This window comes from Phyllostomus hastatus, unplaced genomic scaffold, assembly GCF_019186645.2.
Source record: "Phyllostomus hastatus isolate PE091 unplaced genomic scaffold, TTU_PhHast_1.1 phas_contig_98, whole genome shotgun sequence".
In the NCBI taxonomy this organism is placed as follows: domain Eukaryota; kingdom Metazoa; phylum Chordata; class Mammalia; order Chiroptera; family Phyllostomidae; genus Phyllostomus; species Phyllostomus hastatus.
The window spans coordinates 1,288,934-1,306,368 of NW_025333999.1; the positions used below are offsets into that span (position 1 = coordinate 1,288,934).

The 17,435-nt window shown below is 48.7% G+C and overlaps 1 protein-coding gene across 1 annotated transcript; it reads left to right on the plus strand.

The window, feature by feature from the left end:
* Positions 1-930: 930 nt before the first annotated feature.
* Positions 931-16,798, plus strand: TSPAN16 (tetraspanin 16). Its single transcript, XM_045853651.1, has 6 exons — positions 931-999; positions 4,345-4,542; positions 8,716-8,823; positions 11,434-11,586; positions 13,665-13,748; positions 16,751-16,798. The coding sequence occupies exons 1-6, from the start codon at positions 931-933 to the stop codon at positions 16,796-16,798; spliced, it is 660 nt and encodes a 219-aa protein (XP_045709607.1).
* Positions 16,799-17,435: the final 637 nt, after the last annotated feature.

The following is a 17,435-nucleotide window of genomic DNA, read 5'->3' on the forward strand; positions in this document are numbered from 1 at the left end:
ATGAACTTGGATGGTGTGGGGGGCAGGGAGACGATGTGGGTTAGGGGCTGCAGGAGCTGAGCCTGTGGGCTTTCTGCCCACACACACAATTTCTGCCCTGAAGTGCTCTCTATGTCTCTGTTATCATAAAGAAAGTCCCAGTGACCAACGACACGTGAGTTCAAGGACGACCACCTCACCAGCTCTGGCTAAATGAGCCTCAGTTGGAAAAAGATGGGCTCTCGGACAGGAGTCACAGGTTCCCAATTTCAGGACACTGTCGCAGCTTCAACGATTCTGCTTTCTGTGTGACCTCAAGCAGTTAGTTCAGCCTCTCTGGGCCTTGTGAGAAGGGTGACCCAAATGAGCTAGTGTGTGGGCAGGGGTTTTGGGGACCTGGTGGCTTGTAGATAGATCCCTAGGTCATGGTGGGTGCCTCTTGATTCATTTATCCCACACTGGTTTCTCGAGCACCTACTGTGTGGATCGGGCTTTGGGAATACAGCTGTGAATAGGAGAACCAAGGCCCCTTCCCCTTGGAGCCCCCAGTCTAGCAGGGAGCATCAACCACATAAGTGGTCAGTGCTGGGCACTTGACTCACATGACCCTGGTAGCAGCTGCGGGTACCAGGGAGGCACACCATGTCTTTTTCCACCCCTTGTGCATCCTATTTGGAGGGGCCAGCAGGATGGCAGTTTGGGGCACCTGCTTCCCTGGCACCAGAAGTCTTGCTCCGACATCCAATTGTGATGTGATAAAGGCTTATGACTGAAGAGGGGTAGCAGTTAGACCCTTCCCCTGCAGATGGTCAGGCAGCCAGGACAGGGAGGGGCAGAGCAAGTCAGTTGTGCTGCCCCCTCACCCCAGACCTCTGCCATCACAGGAAACAGTAGCCCAGAGGGTTAGGAAGATGCCAACTTAAATGTCCGGGGCACCCCAGTCTGGCCAACATGGCTGAAAACCACACTTACTGTTCTTTCTTGAAGAAATTGTCAATTTTCCTGAATGGCTTCATAGCTGTAAGTATGTCACAACCCAGGCCCCCAGGCTTTGTAGCCCTTCCTCCACGGCTAACTCCCTCGAAGACAGAAATAAGTTGATCCAAATTCATTGGCATCCAGATCTGCGGTCCCCAGGGAAGCAGGAGGGATGTAGGGCAAACTGACGCGGAGCGGGACATGCCGGAACAGGCGTAGCCTCTGCTGACCCAGAGCCGGTGAAAATCACAGAGGAGTGTGAGCTGGGAGCCCAGAGGCAGTGGAGGGAGAGCTCAAATCCTGCAGAAAACGAAATTGTTCTGGAAGGGTAGGACGGAGTGGTTGTTTTTTGTCCTTTAAATTTTACATAACATTAAGAAAAAGATTTTATTTATTTATTTTGAGAAAGAGGAGAAGGGAGGGAGAAAGAGGGAGAGAAACATCGATGTGAGACAGAAACATCAGCCGGTTGCTTCTAGCACGCCCGCAGCTGGGGACCTGGCCTACAACCCAGGCATGTGTCCTGACGGGGAATCCAACTGGTGACCTTACAGTTTTCAGGCTGGCGCTCAGTCCACTGAGCCACACCTGCGAGGGCAACATTTTTTTCTTATATAAAAATAACTTGAAATGTGCATTGTTCAAGAAGTCATTGTTTTTTATAGTAGAACAGTTATAAGGACAGGCTACCAGGAAAGAGAAGAATATTAAGTATCCCTCCTCTTGTTACCTGTGCTGTGACATTTTGATGGGAATTAGAGGAGCCAGTGCATTTAAAGGGCTTATGCCTATCGTGAGAACATAGCTCAACAAAAATCATCGTTAGATCTTTCCAGACTTTTCTATATTCCTTTTAAAAACAGTGTAACAAACATGGGATGCTGTTACTTTACAATCCACTTTTTTACCTTTAAAAAACTTTTTGATGTTAGCCCTGGCCAGTGTGGCTCAGGGGGTTGGAGCATCATCCCACGCACCAAAGAGCTATGGGTTCAATTCCCAGTCAGGGCACATACCTAGGTTTAGGGTTTGATTCCCAGTCGGGGTGCGTACAGGAGGCAACTGGTCGATGCTTCTCTCTCACATCAATGTTTCTCTCTCTCCATTCCTCTCTCTAAAGATTGATGGACATATCCTCAGGGTGAGGATTTTAAAAATTTTTTAACTTTAGCCCTGGCCAGGTAACTCAGTTGGTTAGGCCATTCATCATTATGCCAAGGTTGTGGGTTAGATCCCAGGTCAGGGCACATATAAGAATCAATCGATGAATGCTTAAATAAGTGAAACAACACACTGATGTTTCTCTTTCTCTCTAAAATCAATTTTAAAAAATGAACTTTACACTCTTTTGAATAGACTTTATTTTTTTACAGCAGTTATAGGTTCCCAGCAAAACTGAACAGAAGATAAACAGATTTCCCGTACCCCTCCCGGCCCTCCGTGCGCACGGCCCCGCAGAGAGTGCGCGGTAACTGACCAGCCGGCACTGACGTCATTGCCCGTGCCGCCCACAGTTCGCACAGCGCTGAGTTTGTGCCTTCTGCAGCCGGGACGACAGAGCCGCCGGTTTAGTGCCCCATGGCGGCGATGGCCTGCCTTTTCACTCTCACGGCACACGTAAACTAATGACCAACGTTTTGCAACACACCAAAAAACGTATTATACATTTTACCAGTCTGACAAAAAATAGGTATAATTCTGTTTCAGTCACACCAGACGCTATTGTTGTGTTGGCTGTTGTCTTTTTTCTTTTTCTTTTGACAACCTAAGGGAAAAGAGGTCAGTGCCCCTGACGAAACAGTCAGGTATTGCGTGTTTTACAAATTCCTTTGGCACACGGGTTGACATTGCTGCCATTCGGAGGAGTTTCCCTGCCCTAACAACGTTCTGTGCTCTGCCTGTTCATCCTTCCCTCCCCTCTAATCCCCGCAGCCACCAATCCTTACGTTGTCTCCCTAGTTTTGACTTTCCCAGAATTGTGTGCGCACAGAACCATGCACCCGGTCGGTGGCCTTTTCAGCTTTGCGGCGATATGCCTGCAAAGCTCCTCCGTGCCTTTCCGTGGCTTGAAAGCCCGTTTCTACTTAGCGCTAATATTCTACCACCTGGATGTACCACAGTTTATTTGTCCGTTCACCTGCTGGAGGGCATCTTGGTTGCTTCCAATCCTGGGCAATTATGAATAAAGCTGCTAGAAATATTTTAGTGTTTAAAAATACTTATTCCCAACACCGCATTTATTGCATTCTCTTAGAAAAGCAGGGAACTGTTTATATACCCAATTTGCACGTGTAAAACTTTATGCAAATTGCGTGCCGCACGTGAAGGCCTCCGGTGGGGCGACAATCCTCACGCAGCGACTTGGGAAACCCTGCTGCAGGGCCTCCAGTCTCTCGGGTCTGCGTGTGGGCGTAAGTTTTCAGCTCCGTTGAGCAAATACCAAAGGGCCTGACCGCTGACAATCCACGTTTTAAAATAAGATTTTATTTATTCACTTTTATGGAGATGGGAAGGAAGGAGGAAAGAGAGGGAGGGAAACATCAACCAGTTGCTTCTCGCGCACCCCCAGCTGGGGGGCCTGGCCTCAACCCAGGCACGTGCCCTGATGGGGAATCGAACTGGTGATCCTTTGGTTTGCAAGCCGGTGCTCAATCCACTGAGTCACACCAACCAGGGCGACAATCCAGTTTCTAAAAACTTATTAAGGCATTGAAAACATCTTTTTGTATTAATAAAACATGTTGCTACAATAGAGGTCAGCAAAGTACAGCCAGATAGATAGACAGATAGATTGATACATAAAATGTATTTGTAAATTTAAAAAATTGTTTACAAATTGAATAGGGCTATTGTTGAGCTACACTGGCTCAAAGCAGACCTTACAGCCTACAACGCCCAAAATATCTGGGGCTTTTCAGGAAAAAATTGCCATCTCCTGCCCCACGGTGTCGCGTAAAGTAACAGTCTCTGGTCTTGTTACATGGATCCCATGATTTACCAACATGCTCTGTCTCATTGATTCCTATAGTAAGTGTTGATGTTTGTCCTTAATGAACTTCTTGGTACTGAGCCAAATGCGTGACTGTTTTCCTTAGGCTGAACACCTAGAAATAGAATAAGGTTTTTCACCATGAAACATTTAAGGTTTAAATATAAATTGCAAGTGTCCTCCTCCTCCCCACCCCACACACAAGTTTGTTGCCTGGCAGCAGTGTATCAGAATGTTTTTCTACATCCTCACTATCCCAAGATATTATCATTTTTTAAATGTTTTTGCTAATTTTATTGGCCTCTACTCTCCTCCTCCCTCCCTCTCCCCACCCCCCGAGAGCTCTATTTGTGTACAACTAACAGACTGGCTTTCCCTCTCTGATTTCTGTTCTAAAGATGTCTGGCGTGGCCCTCATTGGCCTGGGTATCTATGTCAAGTTCAAAGGGGCTGCGCTCACAGGAGTCCTAGGGCTGTCCCCTACAAACCTGCTCCACGTGGCCCACCTGTGTCTGGTGCTGGGCTGCAGCTCAGTGTTGCTTGGCTTCATCGGGTGGTACGGGACGATCAAGGAAAGCACGTGCATTCTCTTGTTTGTAAGTTGGGTCTGTATGCAGACCCCAAAACTCTCCCCTCACATAAAAACCCCTCCCTGCTCGCGCTGCACATCTCTCCCATCCTCCGGCTTACAGAGTTTGTGGTGTCCCACAAACAACGGCATCAAGACATCCGTCTTTTCCTGTGTGCTGTGTCTCACTTAGAACTCCTTCCCTGCCCACGGGCGTACATTATACTGTCTCAGGTTTTCGTCCCATAATTTTAAGTGTGTTTTCTCACTGTTAGGTCTGTAGCCCTTGGGAGTTTCACCACGTATGTGGTGTGAGGTAGGGATGTGATTTCATTTTGTCCCAGTCAGTGACATACTTTCGCCCCGACCGAGCGGCCCTTCTGGCCTTCCTCTGTCTACACGGGTTCCCACTGTCTTTGCGCCTGCCCCGAGCAGGCTGCTTTTCCCACCCTGATAACGCGACGCTGTTGTAGTCCTCACGCATGCACAAGTACATGTTCAAGAACATGGGGTATAAAAGTTCCAAGCATGACCATGCAGATGGCATGTCTCCGGTTTTTACATGCCTTATTCTCACACACAGCCTTGGCTAAACAGTTCCCCAAATGTAGCTCCCAGCTTCCCCGTTCCCACGCCCCTTAAAGTCTGGTCTGCGCAGATGATCCCACCTCATGTGTAATCTGTCTCCAGTGTGTTTGTTTTCCTCCCTCCACTGCGCTGCTACAAATCTTCAGTTATTTCATTTGGGGGGTTCAGGGGGAGTCTTACTCGAGTCATCTCCTAGAGTACCCTGCCCCCACCCTCCTCCTCCCTGGAGCTCCATCATCTCTCATTTCTTTCTTAATTACATTCAGCAAATATTTATGAGCATGCCCTGTGCCTGAAATATTTCATTTTATCTTTAATATGACGTGGACTCTATTTTATCCATACTTTAACTTGGAGGAATCTGAGTGCTCTCTTTCACATCCCACATCCAACCCATCTGCAAATCCATCTGTCCTTCCAAAGCCTCTGAGACCTCACTCACAAAAGCAAAGTCTTTTTGATGGCGTTGGGAGTCACAGAAGGTTCTGAGCAGAGAAGCAACTTGCCAGACTTAGATGCTCATGGGTGCCCTCTGCTGTCCGTGGGGGGAACAGTTTGGGGGGAACAGTGTGGGGAGACCAGTGCAGAGGCTCTGTGCTAGTGCAGGTGGCATGCAGTGGACCCCTGTGGGTTGTGGGGACCCCCAGGGTGTATCCACTGCACTTTCTTGCCTCTCCGAGTCAAGGCCAGATAAGCCCTGCCATTGGCCAGCCTGGTGACTCAAAGCCTAAATTATCAAAAAGGTCAGTAAGAAGAAGAAGAAGCGTAAATGGAAATAGATGAAAGGGAAGCCAGGAGCTGATCTTACTTTGCCCCCATCTGGCCTCAAGAAGTTCCACAGATCCCACCATGAGCCCTGGGGCTGGATCTGTATATTGTACAGATGGGGAAACAGAGGTGCAGGGAGGGAGGCAGTTTCTCCTTAGTGGGTAACTTGAAGACTTCCCCTCTGCTTCCCCATTGTTTTCCCCTGTGCAAGTGAATTTCTTGGAGGCGCTAGTCAGCAAATGTTGATATTTTCTTCCGGGCACCCCCTGTCCCTCCCCTTCAGTTGTCACCCCTGCTCCTACGTAGGCGAGCTGCAGGCTCCCCCTCGTCCCACCTCCGTTCTGCCCTCCTCACCCCACCCCGCCTCGACCTCTGCAGCGTACAGCCTTTGCTTCACCCAGAGGTCCCCACATAAGCCTCCATGACACCCACAAAGTGTTGAACGTGGCCAGGAGGTCCAGCCAGCTGGCTCCTAAGAATACCCGACTGCCGGCATCCCAGACAACACATAGGAAAGTGACACATGAAGGAAACAACACCCCTTACCCCACTGGGTGTGAGTTCTTGCAAACCCGGAGGTCACGTGGCCTGGGTGGGCAGGGCCGCCCAGCAGGCTCCCAGCCCCCATCCGCCCCACTCTGTGTCTTCCAGTACTTCTTGTTCATGGCTGTCATCATCACTGCGGAATCCGTTATCGCCACAGTGGTCCTCGCCTTCCTCCCAACTGTGAGTCCAGTGCTGCTTCTCCCTCTTTCACATTAGAAAAAACAGAATCAACAGAAGCCCCCACACCCGCACCCTAGGCGGGAAGCCCTCAGGCTCTGCAGATCCTGTGAGAGTGGGACCACAGGTCCTTGGGAAGGGAGATGGGGCCTTCAGAGATGAGTGCCTCCCCAGACCTCAGCCATCCCCTCAGAGGCCTCAAGGAACTGGCCAAGTTACTTTGACCATCTCTCCTGGTTTTGGCAGTGGGGTGGTAGGAAGTAATGGGAACAGCTGTAAAAGTTGTTGGGGCTTTTGAAATGCGCTGAAAACAGAGGGAGCTTTAGCAAAATCCATCCAAATGACAGACAGATGCTTTGGCCCAACCATCCCATTTTTAGGAATGATCCAAAGATGTGCTTGTTCCTGGACAGAATGACATATACCGGCGTGTGCAGAAGATTGCCTCCGGCCTAGTGAACATTACCGGGGGGCAGTTTATAGCAACCATCACGAGAGCCCGATGCAGGAGGAGGGAGGAAGGGGAAGGCCCTCTGTGAACGAGATGGTGTGTTCTTCAGGACCTAGCCGTGTCCTCATTCAAGTCCCACCAGAGGCTGGCTCTGAGGTGGGAATTTGAAGGCTCCTGGTTTATCTGAGGCCTGATCCCAAGAAGCACATGTAGGGGACAAGGAAGTGAGTCAGAGAAGGGAATTCAGTCCATAAAAGGTGACACTGCGGGCTTCTGGCCCACAATGCCGGGGGACATCGGGGACACCACGCAGAACACGAGTCTGTTTTTCCACTCAAGGGGCCAGGGAGCTGTGGCATTGACCCACCACCTCCCATCAGCTGTGGCTTGAGTGCTGCTCCCAGGATGCACGTGGCTGAAAGGCCACAGAAGGCCCTGCTTGCAGGCAGTGGGAAGCCGGCACAGCGTGCACAGAACTGGCGAAGGCCACTGGGACACGAGCAGGGAGCCAAGAGCAGTTGCTACACTTATTAGAGAGCGGCCAGGTGTAGAACGAGAGTGGTACACAGCAAGGAGAAAAATAGCAGCGTACACTTGCTTTGACACACATAGAATGTTTCTTTGGGGACACAGGAAACCGTGACAGTTGTCTTCGTGGGGTGGGAGGAACTTGGCTGGGAGGAAGAGGTGGGAGGGGGAGTTTTCATGGTCTGCCCTTCTGTGCTTTGTGAATTTTGAACCATGCGACTGTATCACCTCTCCGGGGATATTTTTTAAAATTTAGACCTTTACTAAAAAAATAGAAAGGTAAATTTGTTCCTTTTTTTGTGCAGAGAGCGAGAGAGGTTCAGTTGCTGGCAATGATATTCTAGTCTTTAATCGAGTTACGACTGAATGAGGAGGAGGGTAGTGGGTGTGTGGGCGATTGGAAAGGGCAGATGATTCAAACCGGTTTGCGGTGGATGCGACCAGATGCGCTCGACTCGGAGACCCACGCTGTCCCCGTGTCCCTCTCAGGGCTGACGGTAGCCTGAATTTGTCATCCTCCAGCGCAGACCCACAGCCCAGGGGAGGGACCATGAGGAAGGCAGAAGGGAAACCCCCACCTCCTCACTTTGTCCCCGAGAAGCCTTCCCAAATGGGGCACCTCGCTATTTTTGTAAAGGATTTATTTATTTATTTATTTATTTATTTATTTATTTATTTATTTATTTATTTATAGAGAAGCGGGGGGAGGGAGAGAGAAAGAGAGGGAGAGCCCTGGCTGGCGTAGCTCAGTGGATTGAGCGCGGGCTGCGAATCAAAGTGTTGCAGGTTCAATTCCCAGTCAGGGTACAGGCCTGGGTTGCAGGCCATGACCCCCAGCAACCACACATTGATGTGTCTCTCTCTCACTCTATCTCCCTCCCTTCCATCTCTAAAAATAAATAAATAAAATCTTTAAAAAAAAGAGAGAGGGAGAGAAACATCATGTGTGAGAGCGACATCGATCAGCTGCCTCTTATAAATGCCCTGTCCAGGGACTGAGCCTGCAGCCCAGGCATGTGCCCTGACAGGGAATTGAACCAGCAACCCTTTGCTTTGCGGGACTGTGCCCAGCCAACTGAGCCATGCCAGCCAGGGTAGCACCTGGTTATTTTGTGTGTTCATGCTTCCTGTTCCATCTTTGAGGTTCAACAACAGACCCTGGAACACAACTCTGTGGCCCTGAAGAAGAGTTACAGAGGTTACAATGAGCCAGATGACTATTCCATGGACTGGAACTTGGTTATGGAAAAGGTGAGATTCGCATCTTTTTTTTTCTTTAAAGCCTTTATTTATTTAACTTTTGAGAGAAGGGAAAGGAGGGAGAAAGAGGTAGAGAAACATCAGTGTGTGGTTGCCTCTCATGCACCCCCTCACTGGGCATCTGGCCTGCAACCCAGACATGTGCCCTGAATGGGAATCAAACCGGCGACCCTTTGGTTCACTGGCTGGCACTCAATCCACTGAGCCACACTAGCCAAGATTCACATCTTTTTATAATGTGGTAAAACACACATAACATAAAATTTACCATCTTGACCATTTTTAAGTGGCATTAAGTACATTCATACTGTTGCACAGCCATCCTCACTACCCATCTCCAGAACTTTCTCACCTTCCCAAACTAAACTGACACTCAGCCCCCATTACACACTGACTGCGCCCCCACCCCAGTCCCAGCCCTCACCATCTACTTCCTGTCACTGTGGATCTGACTACTCCAGGGACCTCCCGTGAGTGAGATTCCACCGTGTCTGTCCTCTTGGGACTGGCTTATTCACTCAGCAAAACGTCCTCAGGGTTCACTCATGCTGCAGCAGGTGTCAGAACTGCCTTCCATCTTGAGGCTGAAAAATGTTCCGTTGTCTGGATATAAAACACTGTGTTTATCCACTCATCCATCAAAGGACACTGGAGTTGTCCCCACCTTTCGGACCTGTGGGCAAGGCTGCTGTGAGCCTGGGTGTGCGAACCCTGCTCGGCTGCGCAAGACCCCGCTTTCAATCCTTCTGGGCGAGTGATTTTCAACCTTTCTCACCTCGTGGCACACATAAACTAATTACTAAGACCTGTAACACACCAAAAATGGATATTTTTTGCTGACCTAACAAAAAACTAAATATGAGTTGATGCATTCCCACCAGACAACAGCTGTTGTGTTGGCGTTGTCATTTTTTATTTGATGATCGAAGGGAAAAGAGATCAGTGCCCCTGACTGAATAGTCAGGCATCGCGTGCTGGCGTGTTTTAAGAACTCATGCCTCACACCAGCGTGCCTGCTGTGGCACCCTGGCTGAAAAATCGTCGTTTTAGGTGCACCTCCCAAAGTAGAATTGCTGGATCACATGGCAGTTCTGTGCTTAACTTATTTTGAGGAATTTCCACGCCATTTTCCACAGCAGCTGCACCATTTTACATTCTCGTCAGCAAAGCACGAGGGTTCCACTTTCTCTGCGTTCTTGCCAACATCCTTTTTTTTTTTTTTACAGTAGTTGTCTGCCTGGTATGAGCTAATGAGACTGACAGTTTAAATCTTGGTCACTTAAGGAGCAGGACCGGCCTCCTTGTGTCAGCTAAGCTCCTCTGAGGCCAAGGTCAGGGAGGGTTTGGAAGGGGAAGCCCTTGCCTGTTCTCAGGGGTGCTTCACATCTTTCCACATCTTAGTCTCGGGTCCAGGAACCGCTCTGGGGTTTGGGAGGCGCATGCAGTGAGCAGAGGGCTTGCCTGCATCCCAGTTTTGGCTTCTTAAGCTTGAGACAGTAGAGAACATCTCTCATTCATTCATGCAGCCCTTCAACTAATCTTTATTGAGCACTTACTAAGTGCTAGGCAATCTTCAGGGTTCTGGTGACACACCTGGGCACAGAAGCAAAATTCTTGCCATTCCGTTGCTGATACTTGAGAGGGGAGATGTTTACCAAGTAAACATTGGCATAAGGGGTGAGAAGTGCTATGAGGAAAAACAAGGCAGGGGAGCAAAAAACAATGCAGAGAGCAAGGGGTTTTCTGATTTGTCAGTGCTATCTGTCACCTATTTTCAACACACAGTAGAATGGCCTGTCCTGGCCTCCTGGAAGTTAGCTGAAGGTCACGTGATGAGTTCTGGCCGGTAAGCTGTAAGCACAAGTGATGTGTGTCATTTCCAGGCCAAGTCAGTTAACTGTCAGTGCCAGGGTCTCTGAAGCTCTTTTATTTTGCCACAGTAGTGGAACAATAACTCCATTGCTCCATCCACTTGAGTCCTCGAGTGAACTTTGATAAACAGAGTTCCCCTGCCAAGCTGTGATGGGCATGTGGTATAAAGGGAAATGGCGGAGATGAGGAACTGTTTGTTATGCAGCATCACTTAGGTCAGCCTGACTGATACAGTGGCTGTGACTAACTTATTAGGAAGGGTAAGAGCAGACCTTTCTGAGGAGGGACATTTGAACAGAGATCTGAATGGAGTGAAGGAGAGAGTCCTCTAGATATTGGAGAAAACAGCATTCCAAAAAGAGAGAACAGCCCATTTAAAGGCCCTGAGGCTGGCACTTGCTAACTGTGTTTGAGAAACATCAAGGAGACCAGTGGTGCTACAGCTGAATGAGTAAAAGGGAGAGTGGGCAGAGATGAGGGCCCAGGTGGCAGGGAAGGTCATGCAGGGCCACGTGCGCCAAGGCAAGAAGTTCAGCTTCAACCCCAAGTGAGATGAGAGCCGTGAGGGTTTCTGAGCCATGACAGGGGTGGGGGTGAGGGACGCATTCAGCCCAGGCCCTGGAATATTGTGACTGCTCTAGACAGTAGCCATGGTGACCATGATTTCTATTGTTTTGTTATTTTAATATTTGAAAGAAAGTCTTCAAGTGTTTATTTCCCTCTCTGCAGCTGAAGTGCTGTGGGGTGAAGAACTACACAGATTTCTCTGGCTCCTCCTTTGAAATGAGGACCGGCTACGCCTACCCCAGGAGCTGCTGCAAACCCATCGGGGCCGCAGCCTGCAACGGGCGCGACGTGTCTGCAGACGTCATCTACCAGGAGGTGCCTCAGGGTTTTGTTGGCCGACCCCTGGTAGACCCTGAGGGCTGGTGGCTTTGATAAAAATTGCATATTTGTGGGGACTCCAGCCAAAAAGGGTTGGGGGAGAGAGAAATGCACTGTCATTGGGTGTCTGTCCCACTTGGTCTGCACAGCTGTGGGAAGTCAGGGTTACCATCTTTGTTTCACACATGGGGAGAGTGAGGCTCAAGGAGGGGACGTGAATGGCTCAAGGTCACTTGGCTTTGGGATTTGCATCCACATTGGCCTGAGTGTGTTGCTTGAGCCACACTGCCTGCAGTACAAAGAATTTAAACTACAATAGAAATGAGAAGTGATCATCTTAATAAGGAAGCCCATGTGATCGGGCATTTACTTTTTGTATTCAATTCCCATCACATGGTTCCAGGCTCATCTCCCATTTTACAGATGAGAAAACTGAGGCACAGAGAGCTTCCCACAGTGAGGGAGTGGTGGAGCTTGGCTTTAAACCCCACCCCAGCTTCCTCTGGACATATATCATGGGTCAATGAACACAGTGATCTTCTCTGAGGGAAGAAACAGAAATCACTCATTAATTCCTATTAATGAATGCTGGGAGCCAGATCCTGTGGAATTGGTGAGGTTGAGGCCCAGGCCAGGGCCTTGGAGACAAACATGGGCCACACGCCGGCCCACTGGGCCCTGCACAACCGCCTCCCCTCCCACTTACTCCCTCACTCATTCCGATGTAACCACACCAGCCTCCGCACTGCAGCACACACACACCAGGCACACACCAGCCTCAGGGCCTTTGCAAAGACTGTTCCTTCTGCCTAGAATTCTGTTCCCCTAAATGTCTTCTTACCTCACTTCTTTCTAGTCTGTCTCCATTGTCCCTTCCTTGGTGAGACTGTTCCAGACTCCCTCTCTCTGAAAGGATCTCCCCCCAAATCACCGTCCCCCTCCAGCTCCTGATCCTGCTTCGGTGTCTGTCCAGCACCCAATCAGTACCTCTTACCTGTCTGCACCACATAGATGCCAGCCCCACCAAGGCAAGAATTTTGTTTTATACATCTCTGGGTACCTAGCACCCAGTGCCCAGCATTCAGTAGGCACTTAATAAATGTTTACTAAGTGAAGGGTGGGGCACTGAACTGCCAACAGTGAGTTCAGAGTAGCCCAAGCTCCCAGAAACAAGAAGCACCAGGGGCCTGGAAGGCGGGGGCACCTGAGTGGCCACAGCAAGGGAGGTGGAGGCCCCATCACCAGCAGGAGGCTGCTCTGCTCACCCACTGTGTCCGGTCTCTTCGTCTGTGTGAGCCTCAGTTTCTTCACTTATAAAATGGAGAAAAAGAGCACCTGCCTCATGGGGTAGTAGTGAGACATGAGCGAGAAGGTGCTGGACACATGTTAGCCCCACTGTTCACATGTAAGGAACACTCAGAAATAACTAATAGTTCCTGAAGGCTGGCCCTGTGTCAGGCCACTACTATATATTTGTATAGATTCTTTCTTTTTTTTTTTTAAGATTTTATTTATTTTTAGAGAGAGGGGAAGGGAAGGAGAAAGGGAGGGAAACATCAATGTGTGGCTGCCTCTCACATGCCCCCACGGGGCACCTGGTCCACAATCCAGGCATGTGCCCCAACTGGGAATGGAATCAGTGACCCTTTGGTTCACAGGCCAGCACTCAATCCACTTAGCCACACCAGCAAGGGCTAGATTCTTTATTTTAATCCACATTTATAGTTGGGAAACTGAGGCATAGAAAGGAGTAGTGACCTCTCCAAGGTCACACAGCTAGTAATACCTTCGGACATCTGGCTGTACTCTTTCTCTCCACAGTTGGATGCCAGCACCAGTGGGCACAGAGGAGTATTCTGGTGGGGGTTTGGGAAGAATGAGGAAGCTGGGAAGATGCTGGAGTGTTGGGGGGCAGTCAAATGAGAAGGAGCACCAAGGTCCTTGTGGCTTGGTCCCTTGATGCTCCCTGAATCTGAGAGCAGTTTGTATGGCCTGAACAGGGTGGGTAGCGATGGGGCCTGGGAGCCTGCGATCCCCTAACCGGGCCCTGCCTGCTTCGGCATTCGTATCTGCAGGGCTGTTTTCCCATGCTCCTGAAAATAACTGAGACTCAGAGCTTCCGCCTGAGTTGGGGCTCGCTGGGGGCAGCAGTGGTACAGGTAAGGCCCAGTTTCCCGGGCTACACAGGCTCTTTTACTGAGCACCTGCTGTGTGCCAAGCACTGTTCTGAGCCCTGAGGACACAATAGTGACAAAAAGACAAAAATCCCTGCAATGTGACACTGCCATTCCAGTGGGGAGGCAGCAAAACACGGTGATGGAATGGGGGAGATTAGCGAGGGGCTGTCTGAGGAGGTGAGGAACAGCCATGTGTGTGTATGGCAGGGAGGCAGAGGGAACAGGTGGTGCAAAGGCCCTGAGGTGCTAATCCCAGGATAAGCTTGGCTTGTTTGAGGACCAGCTGGGAGGCTCCTGTGGCTGCAGGATGAATGAGGAGGGTGGTACAGGGAGATGAGGGGACGAGATCATATAAGGCCTTGGGGGCTGCAGAGAGGGGCTTGGCTTTATCCTGAGTATGACAGGAAGCCAGCAGAGAGGTTTTATCATTCCTTCCTCTTTTCTTTTTTCTTTTTAAAGATTTTGTTTATTTATTTTTAGACAGAGGGGAAGGGTGGGAAAAAGAGAGGGAGAGAAACATCAATGTGTGATTGCCTCTCATGTGCCCCCATCTGGGGATGTGGCCTGCAACCCAGGCATGTGCCCTGACTGGGAATTGAACAGGCCACCCTTTGGTTTGCAGGTCGGCACTCAGTCTGCTGAGCCACTCCAGTCAGGTCTAACATTCCTTCTCCTTACTCCCCAAACTTTATTGAGCACCTATTGCATTTTGCCATATATAATGTGCACTTTTTGCCCAAATTTTTGAGGGAAAAATAAGGATGTGTTATATATCAGTAGTACTAATTCCATCTCTATATACATGTTTTTAATTCTTTTAGTTATGCTTAGGCATTAAAAATGGAACTCCAGGAAGCAATAATGATATCCACATGCAAAATAATATCCTGGAATACAGCAATCAGTTTTGTTTCTCAATATAAATAAATAAATAAATAAATAAATAAATAAATAAATAATTGAATTTAAAAATTAAAATGAAAGTTGTTTTTTTTTTTGAAAGTCTGGACCAAAATTGTGTGAGTGTGCATTACACATGGGAGTGCATTATACCCGGCAAAATACGGTACTATGTCCCGGCACTGTCGTAGGCTCTCAGGATAGATCTTTGAATTAAAGAAACAAACGTCTCTGCTGTAGAGGACAGACAAGAAATATGATTTGGAATTGGATAATGTACTGTATTATAGTGATACGTGTGCAGGGGAAATACAGAACTGGGGAGGTGATTTGAAGCAGGGTGATCTCATTCATGGTTCACTTTGGAAGAACGTGGAGGGCATGTGGGAGCTGGGGCCCTCAGGCCTGATTCGGGTGAGAAACAGCTGACCCTGGGGATAAGCTCTCTTCATCCCGCTGGTGAGTCTGGCCTACACTTCTCCAGTGCGAGGCCTGGGTTGGCAAGCGGGGGTCTCTGGACTCTGCCCCAGTCATGCCGCTCACCGGCTGTCTGGCTGTGAGTCGGGACCACAGCCTCCCTCACTTGTGAGGTGGGCCACCCGTTGTTGTTAGGCATTCATGCAGTGGAGTGCACCAGGGGCTTTGCCCAGTGCCCTTTGGTTCTGGGACGTTATTGTCATCGACTGGAGAGAGAAGTCTTACCCAAGGCAGGGACGAGGTGATGAGTTCTTCACGCACCACTACCGACGCTCAGAGGCCACTCACCGTGGAAACACGGTGCACAGGAGCTGTGCTCGTCCCTGAGCCTGCCCAGGGAGCGGACTGCTGCTCGGGCTAAGTTCAGATAAGCCCCAGGGAGAACATCTTTTTTGTTAAAACTTTTCTTCTCCTATCTCATTTAAAGATAATTGCATAAGGCAATAACTATAAAACTGTGTTGATGACTTATATTCAGATGTAATTCACATGACAAAAACAGCACAAAGAAGGCTGAAGTAAACAAACTATACAGGGGCAAAGTTTTTTGCAGGCCACTGAAATTAACATATCTCAATCCAAACTTGATTGTGAAAAGGAAAGATGTTCATTGAAATCCCCAGGGCAACCACTAAGAAAGTGACTTTAAAACATAGTCAAAGAAACAGCAAGGGAGTGAAAGGGGTGCACCAGGAAATACCTGACGCAGAAGGAGCCCTGGTGGACGCACACAAGAAAAAAAACAGCAGCAAGAGAGGCACCCAGAAAATGAACAACAAAATGACAGTTATAAATGCCACCTTCTCAGCAAGTACATTAAATGTAAAGGGATTATTCCTGGCTGGCATAGCTCAGTGGACTGAGCACAATCTTTTGAACCAAAGGGTCACCAGTTTGATTCCCAGTCAGGACACATGCTGGGTTGCAGACCAGGTCCCAGTGAGGGCCATGTGAGAGGCGACCACACATTGATGTTTCTCTCCTTCTCTTTCTCCTTCCCTTTCCCTCTCTCTAAAAATAAGTAAATAAAATCTTTTTAAAAATTTTTTATAAAAAAGAAAATAATTTTTTTCAAGTAAAGGGATTAACTTGATCCACTTACCTGTATACTTTAGAAAGGTGAACTGTATGGTATACAAATTACATCTCAATAAAGCTGTTGTTTAAGAAACATTCTCTGGCCCTTTGAGCCCTCAGGAAGTTTCCCCCATATGCTTCCCCCACACTGATTTTTCAGTACGTAGCAGTGTTTTTCTGCAGATCACCACCAGCCAAGATATGGATGAGTTTCATCTGTCTGATCTGTAATTTAAAAGTGGGTATTTTTTACTGTACAAATTTATACTAAATATGTGTTTGCAAACTATACCACAGCCTCTTCCACAAGGAGGGAGTAACAGTCAGGGTCCCAGCGGGAATCAGCCCCCACGTGGTCCTTTTATCTCCAGCTTGGCCCAAACTATCTCCAACTTGGTAGCTTCCGCCATCTGTAGAACCCTGCCCCTGACCTTCCTGGAACAGGGTGCTCTCCATCTCTGCGTATCCATTTGATTCAGGTTCCAGAACTCCTTAAAGTTGATTCAGCGTTCCTTTCTTCTCCATTCCAGCTGCCAGGGATTCTTACCACCTTGTTGCTGTTTGTGGAGCTGGGGTGACAGGCCCGGGGAGGACTGGACGCCTGGGCTCCTGGGGCTGCTGGGGCTGTGGCCTGGCTTCTGCTTCCCTGTGGCACTCGCTGCTTTCTGAAGGGAGACTGAGAATACAGATCTGGGAAACGCCTGTCATCTGATTCCTTCCTCCTTCGCTCTACTTTTCCACACTGGCTGGCAATGATTTCAGTTCCACGTACCTGAGTGAGATGACCTGCCTGCCTCCTTATGCACCCACCAGTCTTGTTTTATAAATTACTATGTGAAAAAAAATCTAAAATTTTCACAAAAGGTAACTTGTTCAAAGAAACCCCCATATACGCCTAACTCAGACTCAGCAGTCACCAAGAGTTTGACATTACTTGTTTAATTATCCCATTTTTCCCCCTTGATGAATTTAAAACAAACACCAATGTTATTTTTACCCATTCATACATCAGTACATATCTTTAAAAATATGTGCATATGTGTTCACAACTCTAATGCCATTACAGTAACAGACTGAATACATGCGTCTCCTCGAAATTCATATGTTGAAAGCTAATCCCCAAGGTGATGCTGTTAGGAGGTGTGACTCTGGGAGGTAATTAGTTCATGGGACCCTCATGAATGGGATTAGTGCCCTTGTAAAAGAGACCCCGGA

Bases quoted from the DNA above. Each gene is read 5' to 3' on its own strand.
- TSPAN16 (XM_045853651.1), top strand. From the start codon at position 931: ATGGCTGAAAACCACACTTACTGTTCTTTCTTGAAGAAATTGTCAATT. The intron at 11,587-13,664 runs GTGCCTCAGGGT...TCGTATCTGCAG, and splicing joins CAGACGTCATCTACCAGGAG to GGCTGTTTTCCCATGCTCCT. The intron at 13,749-16,750 runs GTAAGGCCCAGT...TCTCCATTCCAG, and splicing joins TGGGGGCAGCAGTGGTACAG to CTGCCAGGGATTCTTACCAC.